This window comes from Macrotis lagotis, chromosome 2, assembly GCF_037893015.1.
Source record: "Macrotis lagotis isolate mMagLag1 chromosome 2, bilby.v1.9.chrom.fasta, whole genome shotgun sequence".
NCBI lineage: Eukaryota > Metazoa > Chordata > Mammalia > Peramelemorphia > Peramelidae > Macrotis > Macrotis lagotis.
The window spans coordinates 112,453,344-112,478,797 of NC_133659.1; the positions used below are offsets into that span (position 1 = coordinate 112,453,344).

General features: G+C 36.6%; 1 protein-coding gene across 1 annotated transcript in view; it reads right to left on the minus strand.

Moving 5' to 3' along the window:
• Positions 1-25,454, minus strand: part of KCNH1 (potassium voltage-gated channel subfamily H member 1) — a 543,149-nt gene that overhangs the window by 174,344 nt on the left and 343,351 nt on the right. Inside the window, exon 10 of the mRNA XM_074222595.1 lies at positions 10,686-10,882. Within this exon, the coding sequence (XP_074078696.1) occupies positions 10,686-10,882 (197 nt within the window). The remainder of the gene's footprint in view (positions 1-10,685; positions 10,883-25,454) is intronic.

Sequence of the window (25,454 nt, forward strand, 5' to 3'; positions counted from 1 at the left end):
TCTATTACCCTCTTTTGTCTAAGAGTGGGAAACAAATGGGGAAAAAATAGCTGCTTTGCTGTAAGAGGGTACTTAGATTTGACTGGACAATGCAGAATACTATTGAGTAAAGAGGAGGTTGTGTTAAAGAGTTTTGCAATTCTCTCTGGTTTAAGGCAACTGTTTGTTACTACAATAAACATACTGCTTTTTTGGCTCACTGAAAAGAATAATTGTGACTAGATATGATAACTTATTTCCATAAACTCTACTACTAAGGTTTTCAGCTACTGAGATTTAGATTGTATCATTCAGTTATTCTTTTTTTATTTGCTAATATTCAAACACTTCCTATTAATTAATTTCTTCCCTATTATTATTAAAACTTTCTCTCTTCTCATTCTGATTGGTAAGTCTCTACCTTATATTACCGTCCAGCCTTTTCCTGGTCATCTCCAAGTCTTGCCACCTACATAATGGTCTTTATCTCATTTTCTTCCAATCAGAACTTAGACTCCTGCCTCTGGGAAAAATCAGGCTCTGATTGTTGAACCTGATAAAATGCTTGCTGACAGATTAATTGAAAGAGAAAAAATAAAAGATTTGCATTTGATCTAGACCATTTCCAGAATGGTTAGAATAAAATTCATTGTGATTTATTTTTCCCTAAGATAGATCTGACCTGACTTATTTGATAATAAGAAGCAGTAAAGTCAAGACAAAAACCAGAAGTCTAAAATTCAAATTGGTTCAATTAGAAAGCTTGGCAGCAAGGAAAGAATTGACAGAATGGGCATCTCAGAGACTAATTTTAAAAAAATGGATAATCCATGGGCTTCGATGCTATCAGGCAACCAAACAGAGAGGAAAGAAGGGGATGGGAACATAAAGGAGGGAGTCTAGAAAGGTCAGATTTTGTACATGAGGGGATCTATGTCTAATAAAGGTGTAAAATTCTTGCTGGATAAGCAAATCTCTGAAGGTGGAAATTTCATACTTGCAAGAAAAATTCAATAATAGGTCTATCTGTAATTGTCCTTATATCATGGTGAACCAATCTTGTATTCAGGAAGACTTTGGTTCAATCCTGCTACTCACACATACTGAATTGTGACATGGCTCCATATCCTGCCTTTGACATTTGATATGAGAAAAAACATTTAATTTCTCAGTGTCTCAGGTTCTTCTCTAATGATCTAGAAACAGATCAACAATCAGTAATGATAGATAAAATTTCTACCAAAGAAGTTCCACACTAAGATCTTTCCACTGCAATTAAGTCACATGTTGAGACCAAAGACAGACAGTCAGACAGACACACACACACACACACACACACACACACACACACAGAAAGACAGAAGTATACTATAGTACTATACTATAATCCTAGAGAATAACTGAATATTCAAAGAGAGGTTAGATGACAATTTTGCCAGGACTGTTGTCCAAGGGATTCTTGCCATGAAGAAGAGACTGGACTGAATGGTCTCCAAGATCCTTATCATTCCATGTCTTAGAGTCAATAGTTATAAGATCACAGTCATGAGACTGAATTGGAAATATTATACAAAATGAACTGGTTAACACTAATGGAAATTTCAGTTTTTCATATGTTGCCAGAAACCTTCAGAAGATAAGAATTTAGGATGAGATATATGACCTTTTCCTGTAAATAAATCATTTTAAGCCCACTAGGAATGGAAATGAATTTATTTAATTCTCTAAATGGACATAAACTGGGACAGAAAATGGAAAAGGGAGAAACTACTATGTGAAAATATCTCCACTATACATTTTGATATTTTTGAGGAATACAATAAAAAACCATTTCAAGGTTGTCCAAGGAAGAGGAAGAAATATGAGTAAATATACATTTAAAAATGAAATTAGTAATACAATATGTAAAAAGCCTACCAAAAAATCTAAAAACTATTTATATGTAGTTGCTTGAGGACCTTGGAAAAATATTTGCTTCAAATGAAATAGAGTAGGTGTTTGACCAAAACTTGGATAGCTGACAAAATAATATACCATGAAAAAAATGGGGCATATTTGGAAAAATAAAAGAATGCTTATATGGGAATAGGGTTACCTATATTTATTATATGGCATTTGAGGTAGAAATGTGAAATGACAAGACATAAAATGTCATGAGGAGCACTATTAAGGGATTTGGAAGCCAAAGATAAAATATTCTTAAATAAATCAAAGGCAGAGAGGGAACTGACCAATCAGTGAGTCCATGGTACAACAAAAAGATGGATGACAAAAAAATTTCAAAGAGGACTCAGGAATTATTTGCCTGTCTTTTCTTAGAAACATTATCTTCCCTGCTGATTTGTAAGTTCTGTTGAGGATAGGGATGCTGGTCACATTTACATTTGTATGTATAGCAAATCGAACACAATGTCCAGTGCTTGACAAGTTGTATTCATTATCTAGCCCAGATGATAAATCTGTATTTCCCAGTACACTGTGAATATGAAAGGAAACCATGACTTCTTGTTCTTCCCTCTTCACCCAGTTGCACATGGGGAATCATTTGAATTGAGAAACAGAAGAGAGAAAGGAGTGATCAAATTAAACCTACAGACCTATGGATGAGTGTACAAATAGGCAAGAGGAGCATTTCTCTAGCACAGGGAGGGAAAAACAGAGGTACCCTTTTTCAGATCCCTACCTGTAAGCACTATAAATAATTCAGACTCTGTAAGATTAGGGGTAATTAGGTTATATAATGAATGGAATGCTGGAAGTGGAATCAAAATGATATCTTCCCAAGTTCAAATCTAACCTTGAATACTGACCTAGACAAGTCACTTAACATTGTTTGCTTCAGTTTCCTCACTTCAAAACTGAGCTGGAGAAGGAAATGCCAAATCACTCCAATATCTTTACCAAGAAAACCCCTAAATGGAGTCATAAAGAGTCAAACAAAACTGAAAACAATTGAACAACAACCAAGATTGTGGGGGTGGGGTGGGGGATGGGAATATTGGCTAGTGGTGTTTCTATTTTCTATGATCCCCAATGAAGCCTACAAATTACCCTTAAACAGCAAGTAAATCTATTTATGTTTCTAGCCTTATGAGCATGTATATCTGTTGTTCCCTTGGACTGGCTTTTACAGATAATAGGTAATATTGGAGATAAAGATAAAAATAAAACATGAACTATCCTCAAAGAGCTATAGGAAATATATACAAGTTAAATTACAAAAATATTTCAAGAGGCGAAGAACATGCAAAGCTGAGGGAGCCTAGGAGCAGAAAAAAGGCTTTGAAAAGAAAAAAGGGGCAGACATCAGGAAGGATAGCAATGGAACAAATGTTGTATACAAAGAATAGCAAGCAAGCTAGTTTGGTTGTGCTTTGGTAGGAGTAAGGGAGAGAAGGGAATAAACATATAACGTTTATACTCTTGACTATGTGCTTTACAAATATTATTTGTAAATGATTGTATTATAAAATATGGTAAAAATTAATATGAAATAAGCCTAGAAAGATGGTTTAGAAGTAAATTGCAAAAGGGTGTAAATGGAGAATAGGGGGAACTGGTAACTTCACCCCAGAGGATACCTAGTCATCTGGGTAAGGACTGTTAGCCAATTAAGGTGAGAACTCCTTCAATGTGGGTGTCAACAGGACACTTCTGATACAAGAGTTAGCAAAAAATGTGTTGAACTGAATTGAGGGAGAGAGAATCTGCCTTCTAAAGTAGAAAGGTCAAAGGTTTTGGTTCTAAATTTAACTCAAGTAAGTCAAGCTCATCATTGCACTTTATAGTGGAAGACAACTCCACACTAACCTAAAAAAGACACAAACATTTCAGCTACTCTCTCAGAAAGTCAAATACAAATTAAGTATCATTTGGGATACGATCCCACTGGATAATCACTTGACCCCTACTTACTTGGCAAGGACTCTCTGGCTTTCTCTCCAATCCCATGAAGCAAAAGCTAAGTCAGTGCCCATAATAAAATTCTCTGAAAGTTTAAGCCTTGATCTACTGCCCTGTGCTTCTTGATTACAAAGAAATGATGGACCAAGGTTGGGATAAGATAGATTCTCAGGTCACAAAATGAAACCCAAGTAGACAGAATACCATAAGTAATGAGTAATAACGGGGACCTTGTTACATGATTGAATGTACCTGACCCAATCTTATTTGAATTGCTTTTCTTCTAATGGTTATGAATATACAGAGCCATCTATTGTCATCCATTCAGTTGCCCATGAGAATGATGGTCCAACATGGGCAAGGATTCATGAAGCAGTAATAAGAGGATTGGTTTAGAAACAAGTTAGAAGTTTTGAGTTCTATTTGATCAAAAAGTATTTTTTAAAGAGCATACCAAGTGGCAGATATTATGTTAATGTCTGGGAATACAAGGAAAAAGGAAAATGATCTCTGCCTTCAAGGGTATCATATTCTAATAGGTTCTATCCCTCAGCAGTTCTGTTATATTAAGCACCTCCACAGGACTGACTTCTAATATGAAATAATTGGATAAGATCACTTCTAAAATCTCTTCTAGATTTTACATTCTGAGGTTCTTTGAGTGTCTCTGTTGGTCAGGATTGGGGGGGGGGGATTACAATTCCTGACTGAAGAAAAGGGTAAAGGTAATTTGCTGATAATATGACACAACTTCTAATCTTTGGTTCATTTCATCACATTGAAATCCAATGAATTAATTGCCAGGTGTCAGATAACTACACTAGGAGAACAACTAGGATTTGGAGTTGATAATAATAGAATCTTGTCATCCCAACAACTTTGGAAGATAAGAAAATTGAGACAGGCAGAGGTTAAGAGACTTACTCAGATTTAAAGTAGTAATTGTCTGAGTCTGGATTTTAATTCTACTTCAGGTGCAGTACTCTATTTACTGTGCCACCTAGATGTCTAGTTAGGTCATACTGTCTGTTTTGACATGGTGAAATATATTAATAGTCACTGACATCTAAATAGAACTTTCTTTTTATTTTTTGTAAGGTTTTGAGTTCCACATTCCCCCCCCCCTTTCCCTCCCCTCTCCTCTAGTCAAAGAGTAATCAAATAAAGACTGTACATTAATAATAATGCTAAACATATTTCCATATTAATTAAGTATAAAGTATTTTAATGATTGAAAAGAACTTTATTCACATCATAAATAATTTGAACCTTACAACAATCCTATAAGTCAAGTTCATAAACATACACACAGACACACAGATACACACACACACACACACACAGACACACAGACACAAACCACACACAGACAGACAGACAGACAGACAGACACACACACACACACACACACACACACACAGACCCCTCTTTGCTTTTTGCCTGGATACTTCTTTGTGAATCAGGAGGAACTTGATAGTCTTGGTTTTCTTCTTTCTGAACATGTGGTCCAGTATTCCTGGTGCATTATTATAGGTTGACAGCCTTTGGAATTAGTATTTAAATTCTTCTGCTGCCATTATTATACATAGCATGAAAGAGAAGAGACTTTGTAGAAGATCATTTTAAAACAGAAGCTCATTTTTTAATTAAAGGAGAAAGGTGAGATTTCTGAGGGGATACCAATAACCAAGCCTTTCATTTCCCAAAAATTTCCCACTCTTCTACATGAATTTGGAAGGAATGGGTTGGAAGCAAACCTAGGATTGAAATGTTGACCTATTCTATGTATGGTTAATTTTCCCCCCAAAACATTGATATTATCTTTACCAATCTAAAATTCCCTTTAGTTGAAGTATGCCAAAGATATGTATATCCACTATATCGACCTTACCTTTAGGAAAAAAGTATCATTAAATCATAATTTGTCTTCATTGAAAGAAGCATTGGTATTAAGCCCATTTACCTTCTAATAAAACTTCTAAAACTTCCCTGGCCCAGATTAATTAAAAAAAAAAACAGTAAAAGGCATCAACAGATATTGGTTACATATAAGAAGACTGAGAACCATCTTACCAATTAGCCAAATGACAATTATTGAATAAACTGACTATTATTAATGGCCCAGTCTTTCAACTGTAATCCATTCTCTAATTATGGTAAATCTCCTTCATTGTCCAAATGATTTTAGTGGGAGGAAAATTCCAAACTCTCATCGCTGAGGCACAAGAAACCTCCCTGAACCTAGGAAACTGACCAACATTGAGAATGACACAAAAGTGGAAATAAATTATAAAAACAATGATTTAAAAAGAGTTCATTTTATACCACTCTGACAGAGCTATCCACAATGTAAATGAAAACCGTAGATGGCCTAACAGAAGATAAACAGAAGTAAATTGAGAGGATGTTAACGCTGTCTACCAGCAAAGGGGTCTGTCTGGCCATTAACTAATCAAAATATGTGCATAAAAGTATCATATTCTGCACACAATTGATACTTAACTTTTAAGTGATATTTTAATTTTTGTGAATTCTATTATTTGAACTAGAATTACTCTGTATTAAAAGAACCTCCATCTTTCTGGTCTAATCCCTAGAACACTGATGGGGAGATGCAGTCGAGCTCTCATCTAGAGAACTTATCATCAATACAATTGGAATTGGCAGAGTAAGCTATGACCTGCATTTATGCTACATGTGTGTGTGTGTGTGTGTGTGTGTGTGTGTGTGAGAGAGAGAGAGAGAGAGAGAGAGAGAGAGAGAGAGAGAGAGAGAGAGAGAGAGAGAGAGCGAGCCTACAGGTAATGAAAACTTTTCCCTTGGACCTAGCATAGTGTTTTACACATTGTAGGTTCTTAAAAGACTTTTGTTGGATCATTACGCAAGTAGAGAAAAGACCAATGGAAAGAGCAAACACAGAATGGACAGACCAGAGACTGACAATTCATGGTTCCATCTGTCTTAGATTATCCAGGATTCTGATTCCCCTTCACTAGCTATTTTACATAGTGGGATGAGTGGGGGAAAGTGGAGAAGGGCGGGTCTTTTGTTTTTTTTCCAAATATAGTCTCTTAGTGTTAGAAACCTTAACTAAATTCTCAAATTGACTCAGTCTTTCCTTTCTTCAAAGGAATTTGGTCAAGGGCCTTATCACAACCAAAGCAAAAAGATGATAATGACCTTGACCTCCCCCCAATATCCCAATGCTGAGGGTCAGGATGATAGTGCTTTTCCCAGGAACATTAGGGCATCCCAGTTTCCCTCTCTGAGTAATGATATACAAGTAGCTACAATGGAACCTGTTGCCAGTGACCATTCAAAATTATCTATACTGAATTAGAGCTGAGCACAGCAATTGGTGGATAGACAAATCAATGCCATGAGATTTTCCCATTCCCAGCATTCTTATTCTAGAGAGGGTCTGCCTCTCCAGTTAAGCGTGTCCTTAAGGATGGGCCTTCTCTTCATTTGTTAAGCTTCTTGACATGATAGAATGAAATGCATCATTTGAAAAGAAAAATAAAAGCCTCCAGTTCGGAGAACATGTGGTCCATAATGCCAATGAACAAACATGCCAGCTTCTTTTGTAAAATGGATTTACCAAAGTGAGCAAAAAGCACTGTGTTCTCAGGCATCTTTGCAAAGAATGCACTTAATTTGGCCATGATACAAACAGCTATAAGAATATACTTCACTTTGCCAAGAGAAAAATAGCTACAAGAGGAATTCATGCATGTAATGTTCTCATCTTCCATGCCCTGGATAACTATGAATTAATTCTCAGAGGGTCACAATGAGAAACTATGGTGGTAAGGCTGAAAATGGAAAGTTCTTACTTCCTAAAAAGAAATCTAATGGGTAAATGTGAAGCTGAGGTGCCTGTCTTTGGAGAAGAAGGCCCTCTACTTCTGAGACTTCCTACTATGTAACATTAGCCAACTTTCCTGAGCTCAGTTTCCTAATTTAAAAATGAGACCCTCTAGGGTTCCTTCTGAGCAGGTAGATGGTACAGTAGATAGAGTACAGGGTTTGGCTCAGGAAGACTCATCTTCCTGAGCTCAATTCCAACCTCAGACACTTACTATGTGACCCTGGGAAAGTCACTTAACCTTTCTTGCCTCAGTTTCCTCATCTGTAAAATGAGTTGGAGAAGGAAATGACAAACCTCTCCAGCATCTCTGCCAAGGAAACTCCAAGCAGAGTCATGAAGAGTCAGATACAACTGAAATCACTGAACAATATGATTTTTTGATAAATGATCTCGCTTGCACTTCCCTTGATCCATTTGCAAGTCTATTATCTTATGCTAAGCAAACTGTTCTGAAATTGCTATTTGAAAATAGATGAACTTGGTCTGTAGGCTCTCCACAGTATCTATGCCTCCTCTGGGAGACTTGAACTGTTTGTTTTTTTTTTTACCTGTGTTCTCAGCAACATTGAACACTGATTGCAATCAACTTGCTTTCACAAAAAAAGAAGGAATACATACTCCCCCCCCACCCCAATGCAATCCCACCTCCCAAAGACAACAAACTACTTGGTTAAGGATCTCTGGGCAAAAGTCCCACTAGAGAATATTCTGGGCTCTCAGGCATCAGGAAACAAAGCTGAAGAGTAAAGATATCATCCCCCCTCTCCAAGTCACCCCTCATAAAACACACAAGGGAGCTGCTCTAAGTAATTCCCTTGGTGATTCTCAGGGAATACATAATTCAAATCTGGAATCATAACTGAGAAACTGCCATAAAGGCAAAATCATTGTAAATCTTGACTAAAGAGATTCTTTACCTTTTAAGCAGGTAAACTAGGAATTAATTATTGTGTTGAAAAGGTGGGTCCTTTAAGATTCTATTAACAATAAGCCTCTAAAACCAGGCAGGCTTGCACAGGTCTGTAATCCCTGCTACCCAGAAGGTTGAGCCTGGAAGATTGTTTAAACTCAGGTGTTCTAAGCTGTAGTAGGGATAAAGCTAATCTGGCATCCTCACTAGGTCTGGCATTGATATTGTAAATCTCTGGGAGCAGGAAGCTAATACGCTGCCTAAGGAAGAGTGAACCAGCCCAGATGAAAAATGCACAGGCCAAAGTTTCCATGCCAGTCATCAGGGCAAGGGCCCTGTGAGTGGTCCCAGCTTGGGTAAGATAGAGACCCAGTCTCAACACAAACACATACACACACACATGCACATGCAAATAAGTAATACATATTACAAGTGCATGAAACAAGGTCCGAAATTAATGGGGACTATGCTAAGTAAACATTTGACAAATGTCTCATTTGAACCTTACAGCAACCCTGTGAGAGAAGTATTATTATTATTATCCTCATTTTACAAGAAAGGAAACTGAGACAGAGGCTAGATGACTTGTCCAGGATTTAATTCTGGCCTTGAACTCAGGTTTTCTTGACTCCAGTCTCACTACTCTATCCACTGTGATGCCTGGTCCCTTTCTCTGCTACATATTTTTTTTTTGCAAGGCAAATGGGGTTAAGTGGCTTGCCCAAGGCCACACAGCTAAGTAATTATTAAGTGTCTGAGACTGGATTTGAACCCAGGTACTCCTGAATCCAAGGCCAGTGCTTTATTCACTATGCCACCTAGCTGCCCCTTCTCTACTACATATTACAATCCTGTGACTGAAGATAACCCAGAGAGTAGACTAAAGCATCTTGTTTCCTTATCTGTAAAATGAGCCAAATGGTGTACATGATCTTTAAAGTCTCTTCTGACTCTGACATTTCAAGTGACCCTTCAGGGATTTTGTGATCATCTGGCCTAATCTATTCATTTTACAGATAGAGAAACTGAGACCCCAATAGGTTACCTGAGCTCACACAACCCAGTCAAAAGACAAGACAAGAATGGGACTGAGTCAGGACATGCTAGTTGATGACAAACAGCAAGAGAATCTTATATCTGGATGCCCAGGTCCAGCTCTAATATAGATGGCCAAAAAAAAGGAAATGATTGACAAAGATGTGAAATTGAACATTCTACAAACCAAACCAAGCCTGATTTTGGTTTCTCAAAATCATCACTCAAAATGATGCCCTGTCTTCTCCCCCTGCCTCTATACCACACCAAGGCTAGCTAGCCTGTGACCAATTGAAAAAAGAGAAGGCAGGATGCAATGTATAGGAACCAATAAAGATGAATATCAAAAGGATGAAAGACAAATAGTTTAATACTTGCTGAGATCAATGGAGCAATTCAGATGATTTGAGATTTAAAGAAAGTACTTCAGTTAAAAAATTGTCTGGCTCATGAATTGTTAATCATTTTCCAAACCAGTTGAGTTTTCAGTTGCAGGAAAAAATCCTCTGAGATTTCAAATTTCATAACTTTCATATTTCCTGGGTCTGATTAAATTATTTTCTCATCTCTTTTCATTGCATTACCAACCTGTTAACAACATCCTGACCCACCACATACCACAATCACCATGGAGATAACAGTTTATCTTTAGAAAGCACATACATATCCTGATAATCTAAGACTGACAACCCCCCTTTGCTTTGTACATCCTTCCAAAATGATGCAGGGCCTGGATGTCATCAGAACAAGGCCATACCAAGAAAATTGAAACCAAAACCCCCACTTCTCCCTCCTCAGAAAACACACACTCCTTCCATACCTCTACCAAAGGTCATTACTTTTTTCTACATCTCTGTAGTGTGGACCTCGGGATTCAGGCATCAAAGAAATCTCCATCAAAGTCCTTATCTCTGGATTTTAATTGACTGTTTTTGAGTCAAACAATTACCCAACATGCCACCAACAAATCTAGAAGAATTCACTTACCCTTTTCCTCAGATTGTATGTGAGGATGAGATTTCTAGAGAAGGAATGAGAGAAAGCTGTGTAGAATTCTAGTACTTTCTGTAGGGCATCTCGCTTAATCACATGCAGATCACAGTAGGTTAAGGCCCTGACATTGGCACAGGATTGAGCAAGTGTGGCTTCCTTCCAGAATACATCTCCAAACACATCTCCTTTTCCTAAAAAGAAAAAAAAGGCTATTTTGAGAAAAATAAAAACAACAACAATAGAGGCATTTTCATCCCAAGACAGTTTTCCTATGTCATCCAAGTACAAATTGCCTTCAGATTAGAGATAAAAGGAGGACCTTCAGACCTTTCCACTTTCCACTTTCCAAAAGACTGTCCACTTTCTAGTCTTTACACCACATTGCCTCATGCAGAGAAGAATCTATTTAAGTTTGGCTGCCATTTCAGATCAGTGGTTTACATTCCTAATAATCTGACCAATGAGAAGGCAATTCCCATTCACCAAAGATTTCTGTTATTCAGTCATTCCAGTCACATCTGACTCTTAGTGACTCCTTCTGGGTTTTTTTTGGCAATGACACTAAAGTGGTTTATTTCCTTCTTTTTGCAGGTGAGGAATCTGAGGTAAATAGAGTGAGGTGACTTCTTAGGATCATACAGTTAGTAAGCATCTGAGACTCCTGAAGTTGAGTCTTCCTGGTTTCAGAGCTGGAATTCTCTTCATCACACCACCTATTTGCCCCTAAACCACAGACAGATATGTTGTTACTGAATATCCTCCTACCCTAGGAATGCAAGGATGAGTCATACTTCCTGGAGGTCACTTCCAAAAGCTTAGATCCTGAGAAAGATATATAATACACAATAGGTGAGGGTCTTAAAGGCTGAAGGTGGGGACATTTCTGATTCGAATTGTTTGGCATCCAAATTTGACCTGTGAAATTGAACACAATTTCACTCTACAATAGGTCATAATGAGAATAGCAGTATCAGAAGTATCCAAAATACCAGAATCTAATCTGTAAAATGAGAATAATACTGTATATACTACTGAATTCATCTGATTGTTGTGAGAAAAGCATTTTGTCAATCTCATAGCGCTATATAAATGTGAGTTGTTAGTAGTAACTGCTTTCTCATTTGATAACATGTGTGATTGTGTAGTGGGCATGACTTGAGTGCCTATGGGATTTCTGATTTCTTGACAGGTACCTGCATCCTAGCCATGCAGAACTGGACCTGCTGACACTCAGCATCCTTCTTCATTGCCTTCCACCCACCATTCATTTGTGTATGCTCCAAGAAAACAAAAGATTTTAATATTTATTTGAGGAAAAATAATCTCTTTGGCTTTTTCCCTCTAGAATTAAGATTTTATTACTATTGGATCTTTCAATGATGAAATTCTTTTACCAGTACAAGTCACACAAGTCAGCAACTATGCTATAATTTATAGTCTTAAAGAGTTTCTAGAGGCAAGAATTTCTAGGTGGTGCAATGGATAGGGCACCAGGCCTAGAATCAGGAGGATCTGAATTCAAATTTGCCCTCAATCCCTTTACTAGCTGTGTGATCATGGGCAAATCACATAACCCTGCTTGCTTCAGTTTTGTCATTTGTAAAATAAATTTGAGGAAAAAATGGCAAGTATCTGCCAAGAAAACCCCAAATGGTATCACAGAGTCAGACATGAACAGGCAAGAAAGAGAGACAGCAAAAATGGTGCTAGATGCTGAGTGACTAGACCCATCTTTTTTGATATAAGGAACTCCAATGAAGAGACTTCATCTGCCATCTGGTCCTTGTTCTGCAACTTAAAGTTGTAAAAAGCTGCCTGGGGTAATGAAAAGATAAGTGATTTATCCAGGGTCACACAGTCAACATGTGTCAGAGTAAGAAGAACTCAGGTTCAGGTTTTCCTGACCAGCTTTTTATTCATTAGATAACACAATTTCTGTATACTTAGCATACGGTAGCTTATGTGATGGTTATCTCTGTACTCCCTACTAAATTGTGGTTGTGGAAACATTTTGGGAACATCTCAGTGCCTAGGACAGAGAATATCACATAGTAGATGCCTGACCAATTTTTTTTAAATTGAAATTGGACATAGGAGTTATTTGGAATTAAGCATCTACTTGGTGAAACATCAAGATGGAAATATGAGACTGGAACTTTGAGAAAGTTCACATCAAGAAACCGATTTGAGACCTCTTTAGAAATTGTTGAACTCATGAGAATGGATAAGACTGTAGAAAGGGAATGTGGGAAGAGATGAGAAAAGCCAGCTGAGGATGACTCTTAGGCAGTGGTTTAGGAAGAGAAGCTAAGAGAGAATATAGTAAAGAAATGGTCAGGGAGGACCATAAAGGAAAGCAAATATAGTGTTCCATCACAGAAGTCAAAGCAAAAGACTTTCCAGAAGAGCACATCTACAATATCAAATACTGAAAAGACAGCAAGGAAGATGTGGAGCACCCTCTGTTCCTAGGAGAAAAGGTCAGGAGACCTGGTGATCCATGCTATTAAAAATGAACAGTTTCTGTAGAGAGTACAGAATCCAAATGATAAGCAATGAAGGGATGGGAAGGAAATTTGAACAGTTACTACAGATTACTTTTTCAAAAGGTCTGACAGTGAAGGAAAGGATATATACATTTTATATATATATACAAATACATGAAAAAATTTCAGAAGGTGATTTTTAAGAATATAACTTTTGCTGACCTCGTGACACAGGGTCATTCCCACCTAATCCTTTGGGATAAGATTTCAAGTAGCTTACAATCTGCTACATTAGACTCTAGACACACTAAGTGCCAGCCAGAAAAGAGGAACACAAAAATAGATCTAACCAGAAAGAACCAGAGAAACCAAAAATGTCAGGGCTGAACTGCCCTGCAACAGAGAAATCACAATCGCACTCCCTCATGGTGATATCTTATATAGTACAAAGGGACTAAGAAGCACTGACTAGGAACCCTGAGTTGGGTCTTTCTTTCTAGGCTCCCCAGCAACCTCATGGGGGACAAGAACCTGATATCCTACAATAGTCACTGCCTGCTTCATGTTCAACCTGCCTTCCTTCCTAATTGTGGCAAGACAATGGGAGGTCAAAGGAGATGTTGAGCTAAAGAAGATTATGTCTAGGGAGGGGGGGGAGGAAAGTAAGATTGGGAGAAAAATTGTAAAACTCAAGTAAGATTTTTAATTAAAAAAAGATTATGTCTGGAAAGGCAAGGGGTGAGCTCCTTTACAAGCAAAAAGAAGTCAGCAGAGAAAGACTGAAGATACGAGAGAGAGAGAGAGAGAGAGAGAGAGAGAGAGAGAGAGAGAGAGAGAGGAGATAATTGATAGAAAAAGTCCTTGTTTAATCCAAAATAGTACTCTACTGTACAGCTGAGGGTTAAAAATAGCTTTGAAAGATGTTTATTTTACCTTCCAATATCCAGGTCAGAAAAACACAAATCTGAATCCCCAAGGAGTCATAGGGAACATAGCAGGAAAAAGAGAAAAAAAAACTAGAAATGGTATACAGTAATATATTCTACACACATCAACAGCCTCTCCTTTTAAGCTCAGCAAGCCCCAAGGTTGGAATCAGGTACCTAATGACTGAACATAATTACCAGGACAGTTGTTTTCTTGATTAAGGCCGAAGAGGCAAATTGTGCTTTCAAGGACTTGGACAGATCTTGAAGTTTTCCCATAAATTGGGATTTTTATATTTGAACAGACTTACAGTTGTTCAGTTTTTTTCAGGCACCCCTTATTTAAGGTCTTTCAGAATTTGGAACAAATATTTCCAATTTCAGAAGCCCAGTTTCATATTTGTTTCTGAAAAACCTTTTTCACCCATGAATATGGAGTTGATAATGCACCGTCATCAGGATATAGGTTTCCAGTTATTTCAGGATGAAAATTTATACCTCAACCCCTTAGATGAGGAACAAGATATGTTAACCTATCTATACTCTCTTTCCTAGTTTACTTTGTGATAAAGGTCAAGCACTTGGCAAGAGATGGCAGCCCCAGCTGAGGAATGATGTTTGCAAAGTAATAATACATTTTTTCCTAAGAAGCCACTTGATCCATGTACCTCTGACCCTTGGTCTCTGCAATACTCAGTTCTAACCAAACAACTAAGTCAATGATTCTGCAACCTGTTTTGGACTCAGGATCCCTTTAAGTGTTAAAACTCATTAAAAACTCCTTTATGCTTAAATCCTGTACCCATTTTGACCTTATTTTGAAATAGGGTGTGAGATATGGATCTACTCCTAGTCTTTACCATACTATTTTCCAGGTTTTCCCAGAAATTTTTATTGAATAGTGAGTTCTTATCCCAGAAGATGGAGTCTTTGGGTTTATCAAACAGTCCTATAGTCTGTTTCTTTTGCATCTATTCTAATCAATTAGTACATTATTCTATTTCTTCTTTTTTTTTTACTTTTTTTTTAAGGCAATGGGGTTAAGTGATTTGCCCAAGGTCACACAGCTAGGTAATTATTAAGTGTATGAGTCTGGATTTGAACTTAGGTCCTCCTGATTCCAGGGCCTGGGCTCCACTATGCCACCTAGCTGCCCCCATTATTCTATTTCTTAACCAATACCAGGTTGTTTTGATGATGATTGTCAATTTATAATATAGTTTTAGATCTAGTACAGCTAGACCACTTTCCTTGGATTTTTTCCATTAATTCACTTGCATTTTTGACCTTTTGTTACTCCAGTTGAATTCTATTATTATTTTTTTCTAGCTTTGTAATAGTTTTTTGGTAGTTTGATTTGTATGACACTGAATAAGTAATTTAATTTAGGTAGAAATGTCAGTTTAGCCTAACCATGAACAATTGACATCCTTCCAACTGTTTAGATCTAACTTTATTTGTGTGCAAAATATTTTGTAATTGTGTTCATATAGTTCCTGGGATTGTCTTGGGAGGTAGATTTCTAAGTCATTTAAGTTGTCTGCAGTTACTTTGAATGGAATTGCTCTATCTATTGCTTTTGGGCTTTATTGTTCATACATAGAAATGCTGATGATTTATGTGGATTTATCTTATTTCCTACTATTTTGATGAAGTTACTGTTTCATGTAGTTTTTTAATTGATTTTCTAGGGTCCTCTAAGTGTATTATCATATTGTCTTCAAAGAGTGAAAAGAAATGTTTCCTCATCACCAATTTTAATTCCTTCAATTTCTTTTTCTTCTTATATTGCTAAAGTTAACATTTATAATATAATATTGACATGCACTACACATAATTTAACCTTATATATAACACTTGTTCATGGTTTCAGATAGATACTGATTATTATATTAAGGAAGACTCCATCTGTTACTATATTCTCTAGTGTTTTTAAATAGGAATAGGTGTTGTATCCTAGCAAAGGCTTTTTCAGTATCTATTGAGATAATATGATATATTGGTAGTGATATGGTCAAATTTTTTTATTGTATCCCCAATATTGTACTATTCCTGCCTACCTGGTTGGTATAAATCCCACCTGATCATAATGCATTATCCTAATAATATGACCAAAAAGAAATAGAGAAAATTATAAATTGCAAAATGAATGATTATGACTATATTAAATTAAAAGGTTTTTGCACCGATAAAATCAATGCAGTCAAGATTAGAAAAAAACAGTGAAAGTGAGAAACAATTTTCAAAGCTATTGTTTCTGAAAAAGCACTCATCAAATCAAATTTATGAGATTAATTGAATCAGATTTATAAGATTACAAAATTATTCCCCAATTGACATATGGTCAAAGGATATGAAAAAATAGTTTTCAGGTGAAGAAATTAAAGTCATTTATAGTCATATGAAAAAATGCTCCAAATCATTTTTGATTAGAGAAATGCATATTAAAACAATTCTGAGGCAATACCTCATACTTATCAGATTGTCTATGATGACAAAAATGGAAAATGTTATGTGATGGAGATGATGTGGGAAAATTAGGACATTAATGTACTGTTGGTGGAACTGTGAACTAATCTAGTCATTTTGGAGAGCAATCTGAAACTATGCCCAAGTCAAATCCTTCAATCCAACAATACCAATACTAGGTCTATATTCCAAAGAAATCATAAAAAATGGGAAAAGTCTCAAATGTTCAAAAATCTTTATAGCAGCTCTTTTGGTAGTGACAAAGAATTGGAAATTGAGGGAATGCCCATCAATTGGGGAATGACAGAATAAGTTATTGTATATGAATATTGTGAAGTACTTTTGTTCTCTAAGAAATCATGAGCATTCAGACTTTAGAGAGAAGACTTTCATGAACTGATGCTGAGTGAAGTGAGTGAAAACAAGAGAACAATGCATACATTAACAATACCATTGTGAGATGATCAACTATGATACAGCTTCTCTCAGCAGTTCAGAGATCAAGAACAATCCAGACAATCTATAGACAATCTATGGACAATGCCATCCACATTCAGAGGAAAAACTATGGAGTCTGAATGCAGAGCAAAGAATACTATGTTCACTTTTTAAAACTTTTTTGTTTTTCCTTTCTTTCTCATAGTTTTTTCTTTCCTCTTTCACAATATGACTAATACGGAAATATGTCAAACACAATTGTACATGTACAACTTTTAGCTGACTGTTTGTCATCATGGGGAGTGGGGGAGGAAGGGAGAGTGGTAGAAAAATGTGGAACTCATAAATTTGCAAATGGATGAATGTTGAAAACTACTTCTGCATGTCATTAGAAAAATAAAATAAAATTTCAATTAAAAATAATAGGGGTAAAATTTTGAAAATAAAATTTTGAGGCAATTGGAGTCAAATGACTTACCCAGGATCACACAGCTAGGAAGTGTCCTTGGTTGGATTTGAATTCAGATTTTCTTGACTTCAGAATTGGAGCTCTATTTACTGTGACCCCTAGCTGTCCCCACTAACTTCCTTTAAGACTCAAGTCCCAGATTCTACAAGAAGTCTTTTCCTTCTATAATCTTCCTTCCTGCCCCTCTGAGATTATTTCCAATTTATCTTCTACATATCCTGTTGGTGCCTTTTGCATGTCATTTCCCCATTAGACTGTACATCCTTTCAGAGAATAGACTTCTTATTCTTTTGATTCACTTGAAACTTAACTTGTTATTGCTTAATAAATGTTAATTGACTGAAAGTCTCTGATATCTTAATTTCCTAATCTGTAAAATGGAGATAATAGCATTTCACTCCCATAGTTGTTGTGAGGATAAAATGAGATAATATCTGTAAAGTGATTTTTAAACCTTAAAGTGTCATATGAAGTTTAGCTAGGTATTATCATTATAAAAATTCATAAAAATAGAGATTGAGGGTTTGAAGGGATCCCAGAGGCCATTGAATCTAATCTCATTTTATATATAAAGAAATTGAGGACCAAGAAAGTTAAATGACTTGCCAATGTCACAAAAATAGGAGGCATCAAAGGCAAAATTTGAACCCATGTCCACTGACTCCAGAACTAATAATCTTTCAATTTCAACAAACTGATCCCTGGTATTAAACTAAAATAAATTAGGGAAATGACTTATCTCACTGAGTGCATTTGAAGCATAAGATAGTAAATATTAATTTACACATGATTTTTCAGTAGTGAATGAATGATGAAAAGACTTACCATGGACAAAGCACTGTACTGGGAAATATAAATACAAAGAGGGTTCCTGCTCCCAAGGAGTTCCCATTCTAATAAGAAGACATAAGACATAGACTTTCAGTAATATCACTCTGATAGCAGAAATGTAAAGAGCATCTGTACTCATATTGGTACCATTCAAAGGCATGAAAATCCTTTTCCTTTAAGAAAAGTAAGTCAATGAATAACTAATTGCATTTGCTCCTAGGAAATTGTCCTTATCCAGTACTTTGACAGTGATAAGAAAGGGAACATCATTCATCCCATATATGCATTTCACGGTTAGATAATTATGATTAATCTGCAAGGTCTGCAGAGTTATCTTGTATTCCCATAACTTGGCTTTAATTCTTTTTTTTTCCCCAAACCAAATTGAAAATTATACTATCTCACTTGCTGTCAAAACAGCTTTTGGGGTATAAATTATCTAGCATAGAAATGTATAAGAATGTGTGGCATTCTGTCAAGTTCAAAACAAATTTGAGATGATGCTCACAAATGGGAAATTCATTTATAACACAACTAGAAAAAACTTGCACAGAAAAAAAGATATAAAATGTCAGTCCCCCCAGGTGCTCATAAATCACACATATCAATGAAGGGCAATAACTTTCCTGACTGGAGTAGGGATTCACAGACCAAGCCCATCTCTGAAGCCATCTTTGTGCCTGCTCACTAAAAGGTCAATGATCACTCTTCACAGACTCTGCATGGTCACTTTATTGATTAAGATCTCTACGGTGCTCATAATCTGAGACAGAGGACATTAAAACATAGCAATTTAATATCCCAAATGGATTTCCAAGTATGAATGGTCCTTAGAGTTTGAAATTTTGGGAAATGACTATGACTAAGGAATTAGAAAAAAATTTGAAGTGGCAGTCTCACTTTCCTTTCCCCATTTTACAAAGAAGGGATTGGATACTCAAAGGTGCAGTGATCTGCCCAAAGTGTCATGACAAATTAAAAACTGAACTAGTACCAGAGCAGAACCCAGTTCTCTTGACTAACATGGTGTTCTTCCCATTACATGACTTGGCCAAATGAATGAAAACCTGGAAATTCAGGACTCAACAAATTCCAACTCAAATTGTAGGTAAATCATTCTGTGATTTGAGTTTGTTTTTGTGCATATATTTGTATGTATATATGTAAGTAAACACTTACTAAGAGTCTTCCATGTACCAGATATTTTGCTAACTGCTTTATAAATATTATCTCATTTAATCATCATAATGACCCTGTAAGGTAGGTGCTGTTATCATTCCCATTTTACAGTTGAGGGAATGAGGCAGAAGCTAAATAACTTACCCATTATTGTCATTATATGTGTCCAAACACTAAACCCCTTTACATAAAAGAGAACAGGAGATAGTTTTTAATATCTTGGGTCTAAGACATAGAATAATGTAGCAGAAACAATTTGGGATTTAGGGACTGAAGAGATAGTGAGTAGTTCAAGTCCCACCTTAGGTACTTACAAAGTATCAAGTAAATAAAACGTCTTAAAGCCTCAAATTGCTCCTCTGTTGAATGTAACTGATATTGTAAACCTAAAAGTGTGATATAAACACCAATTACAATCATTATTTGTATGGGGTGAAAAAAAAGTTTTCTAAGTAAGATAGTGATGTGATGGGTCAGAAGAATAGGAAAGAGGACAGAGTACAATGGTAGGACTTTGTGAAACGGAGACATGACTTTTATTTGGTGATGCTCTCACCCAATAGCTTCTATCAAAGGAAGTTGAAGCCTGACCTTGTAACTTCAGGAGAAAGTTCTGGTTTCCTAGTATTCCAGAATCTGGGTTCCAGTGTTATTGCAGCATTAATGCCCTAAGGAGGAAGGAATGACTTTTAGGATGCCAGCCCAGTGGTAACTGAGAAAAGGACTTGGTAAACCAAACCTATGTAGGAAGTGAGCTAAGTTGAGCTCATTCTCCCTATAGCCTGAGCTGGTGGAAGGGAGAATATGCCATGAAATTTTGGGGAAAATGCTCATATGTTTATTTTTCATATATATATATATATATGTATATATATATGTGTGTGTATGTATATATATATATATATATATATATATATTTGAAGCAAATATCCTTATGTACAAACAAAAACAATGAAAAAAGAAAACATGAAATAAGTGAAGGGAATTGAAGAACCTTAAATATAAAAAGTAGACAGGACTTTATTGAATTGTGAATGGTATCTGGAATAGAAGCAACCTGTAGAAGCAGATCCTAGATAATGGCCCTCAATTTCTAAGACACAGTGAAGACCTATAAGACCTAAGATGAAGAGGAGAAGCCAAAGTGGGGCAGTAAGCTATCTTCAAGTATGCCAAGGCTGCCATGTAAAAAAAAGGGTTTAATTTATTCTGCTTGGCGCTAGAAGTTAGAATTAGGAGCAAGAGGTATGAATTGCCAAGATAATAGATTTTGGATTAATGTAAGAAGAAACTTCTTAACTTGAAAGAAGTTCAGTGGTCTGAACTAGCTTGGGATGCTGTTGCCTCCCTATCTCTTAAGGTATTCAGCCAGGGTCTTCATGATGGTCTGTCATGGGAAAAGCTAGTCTAGATCATCTTCCAGTGACTTCCAATTCTGGAGCTCTGTGATTCAGTTGTCAAATCTTGTTTCCACCTTCACAATATCAGTCATGTACATCTTTTCTCCATTTACACAGCTATCATCCTAGTTCAAGCCCTAGCCACTTGTTGCTTGGATTATTGTATTTGCCTTCTAATTGAACTCCTTGCCTCCAAATCTCTCTCTTTTTTTTCCTTTGTAAGGCAAATGGGGTTAAGTGGCTTGCCCAAGGCCACACAGCTAGGTAATTATTAAGTGTCTGAGACCCGATTTGAACCCAGGTACTCCTGACTCCAGGGCTGGTGCTTTATCCACTATGCCTAGCTGCCCCTTCCAAATCTCTTTTCACTCCAATTCAACTCTAAAGGGATTTTTCTAAAGCTAGATCTGATCATGCCACTCCCTAACTCAATAAACTATTGACTCCAGCATCAAATATGAAGTTCTTATTTTTGGTATATCTAACTATTTACTTCTCCCTACTTATCTAGTCTTTTATATTGTCTTTATTGTTGTGGTTATTCCATTGTGCTCAAAGAAGACCAGGTCATCAGAGAGGTGATGTCATGACATGTCAAGTGATTTGGATTTAAGTGATGGGGTGTTGTGCAATGTCACCAACTTTACTTTCTCCTCCAGAGCCATTGGGCCCAGTGGTAAGAAATGGAATAAGACAACTGGGGGTGGCCCTAGATGCAGTGGGAGACCTATGCTTTTTCAAAGCTATATCTTTCCCATGTCACAATTTGACTGAGGAAATGCTCATTAATAAGAGAGAGAAGATGCAAAAAGGCCAAGAATGATGACTCCCTCAAAAAGGAAAGGAGAAAAATTGTTGAGAAGGGGAAGAGTTCAGGATACCTTAGTGATTAAGACAGGTGAGAAAGAAAAGAGCAATACTTTGCTTCAAACCCCAAAGTAGGTAAATTGTTTTACTTAAAGTATTTCATCAAATTCTCACAACAACCACAGTAGACAGGTGTTAGTATTATCTTCATTTTAAAGATGAGGAAACTGAAGCTGAGAGTAATTAAATGGCTTACTCAGTGTCGCATATCTAGCAAGTATCTGAAGTAGAATTTGAACTTGGGTCTTTCTGAATCCAAGTATAGAACTCCTCTCACTGTACAGCATAGTTGTCTAGGCGCTTTTCAAAATATTCTAATATTATCTCATTTTATTGACATGACAATCCTATAGAGAGGTAAGACAGAGATAACTGTTCCCATTTTACAGACAGAAATGACTCAGTTTATCTGACTTTTTTAAGATTTACAAATTGTTTCCTATATGGAAATTCTGTGAGGGAGGACAAATATAAGCATTCCCAGAGGTTAGCTGACTTGCCCACAAGCATTGAGCTACTATATGTTGGGATCAGGATCCACAAATTGGTTTACCCTAACTCTTTTGTTATTGTTCAGTCATTTCCAGTCATATTTGACTCATTATGACCTCTTTTAGGATTTTCTTGGTAAAAATACTGGAGCTGTTTGCTATTTGCTACTCATTCTATAAATGAAGAAATTAGGGCAAAGAAGGCTAAGTGACTAAGTGACTAAGTCACAAAGTTAGGTTCTGAGGATAGATTTGAACTCAGCAAGATGAGTCTTTTCTGCCCCATGCCCACAGAATCACATAACCTGAGTTAGAAGGAATCCCAGCAGGTATATAGTCCTTAGACATGAACAGAAGTCCTTTCCACTCCTTTCTTGCCAAGTACTCATTTATTTGAAGACTTTTAGTGAGGGAAATTTATTACCTTCTGTGACTATTCTATTCTCAGATAGCTCTAATTATTAAGAATATTTTCTATATATCAAGTTTAAACATACTTCTATGTGCCTTCTACACACCACACACACCACTCCAGGTTCTGTCTTTTGGGGCCATTCAACGCAAGTCTAAAGCATCTTATCCATGCCAGTTTCAAAATCTTGAAATCAGCTATCATATCCCACTACTGCCTCCCCCATCCTACAAATACTTTCTTCCTCAAGCTAAGTATACTGAGTTTCTTTTTTTTGTTGTTGTTTTGGGTTTTTTTAGGTTTTTTGTAAGGCAAACGGGGTTAAGTGGCTTGCCCAAGGTCACACAGCTAGGTAATTATTAAGTGTCTGAGACCCGATTTGAACCCAGGTACTCCTGACTCCAGGGCCAGTGCTTTATCCACTATGCCACCTAGCCACCCCTATACTGAGTTTCTTCAAAAGACCATATGGAATAATTTGGAGGCTCTTCATCATCTTGATCATCTCTTTCTGGACTGAATCAAGATATTTCCATTTGTCAATGTCTTTCCTAAAATATGGTAGTAAGGACTAAACAGATAAAGTCTGGCCAAGGGCAGAGAGGACTTTTACCTCCCTAATCATGGATACTATGCTTCTCACTCTAATAAACATATCATCCATACTTTTATCCGACAATGATAAAAATATATTAAATAACACATGGGCCAGTACATAGCAATCACTGAGAGAATTCCTTCCTAGTAGACTTAAAACCATTAATAACTATTTTTTAGGTCCATCCACCAAACGACTCTGAATCCACCCAAATGTACATCTCTACATATTGTTTTAAAAAAATCATGAACAATGTTTCCAAATGCTAGGATAAAATATCGGTCTACTCTATAACATTGCCCTATCAATTTAATTACCTTGTCAAAAATCAAATCATGTTGGTTTGGCTTAATTTATACTTGATGAAGCCAAGATCTTCTGGTCACTGTTTCCTTTTTGAGACATTCATTATCACTTTAATAATATGTTCCAGAATTTGGCAAGAACTCAAAATCAACCAAGTTCCCTGGCCTGTAATTTTCAACTCCCCCCCCATCTTTTACTTGAAATCAGCATATTTTCCCTTCACTAACTCTTCTAGTTCTTTAAACATCCTAGGATGTTGCAGATATTATTCATCTGAACCTGGAGCAGGAAACATGGGTTTGAATCTTAGCTCTACCATTTACTATTCTTCCATGTTAGAACACCTCTGTACCACAATTTCCTTATCTATCAAATGAAGGTATTGAATAGATAATCTCTAAAGTCCTTTCTGTTCAAAAAAATCTAAAATGTAATGGTAGGGTCATTTGAAGCAATTACATTTGATAACTCAGCTATGACAAATATAGAGCTTTAACATATTAAAGCAGGAAAATACCTAGAGACCCCCCCCTACTTGAATTTTCCATATCCCTTAGTTTACAGAAGAGGAATCACAAACTCAGCAAGGTTCAATGGTTTCTTCAAGGTCACAAGACTAAGTGGAAGGTCAACAATTGAACAGAAAGAGCACTGTATTAGAGTCAAGGGTTATCAGTTCAAACCTGGCTCCATTTTTTACTGAAGGTAACAGATTCTTCACCTGTGAAAGAATGTGATTGGGCTAGCTGACCTCTAAGATCCCTTCCAGCATTAAATCTAAGATTCTATAATCTTATCATATAGCAGAGCTAGGAATTGACCCAGACTGGTAATCTCTTCTCTCCTTATTTCATCTTATTTCATCTCCAATTCATCAACTTTTTCAGTGATTCTCTCTTTTTTTTATCTACTCTCTTGCCCATTTGACTTGCCAGAGGAAAATGAGTATTGCTTAGGACATGGTAGCATGGATTATCAAAGCTCCTAAAAACATGCTTCAATGAATGGCAATAATCACACTTGTTAAAAGGGAGTCTGCAGAATCACACATGCCAAACCATTTTTACATCTGCTCTCAAGTTCTCCATATCTTGGGCGGGGGGGAGAACCGCCTAACCCAGAAGTTCTTCCATCTTTGACACTTTGCTAGCCACTCAACTGTCAATTTGGGAGTATACATCAATATTGAGGCTCCTTCATGGAAAAAGAATTGGAAATTCAGTCAAATGACCTAAGGTCAAGTCTTAGCCTTGTGAATCTCTGATCCTTAGTTTCCTGATCTAGAATCATGATTCATTTACCACTTTTATTATATCAATGGACATGAGTGTCTGTGTGAAGATATATAGATATTAGAATTGGAAGGAACCTTAGAGATCATAATTTTCTAGTTAGGGGCAAAGATCTAGAAAGTCAAAGTGACTTGTTCAAGGCCATACAATTCAGGAAGAGTCAGCTCTATAATTTCCCAGGTCTCCTGATTGAGTCCTGCATTATCTCCCTCCATGTGGCTCCTTTAAAATGAAAACCAGGGGTGGCTAGGTGGTGCAGTGGATAGAGCACTGGTCCTGGAGTCAGGAGTACCTGAGTTCAAATCCAGCCTCAGACACCTAATAATTACCTAGCTGTGCAGCCTTGGGCAAGCCACTTAACCCCATTTGCCTTGCAAAAACCTAAAAAAATTAAAAAATTAAAAATTTAAAAAAATGAAAATCAATCAGTCAATCAAGCAAGGAGCATTTATTAAGTATCTGATATGTCCCAGATATTGCTGAATCCATTTCCTACAGGACTACAATGCACAAAGCCATTTGTAAGCTATAAAACACTACACAAATATGTATTATTATCAATATAGGAAAGAGTTCATCTCTTCCTTAATGTTTTATTT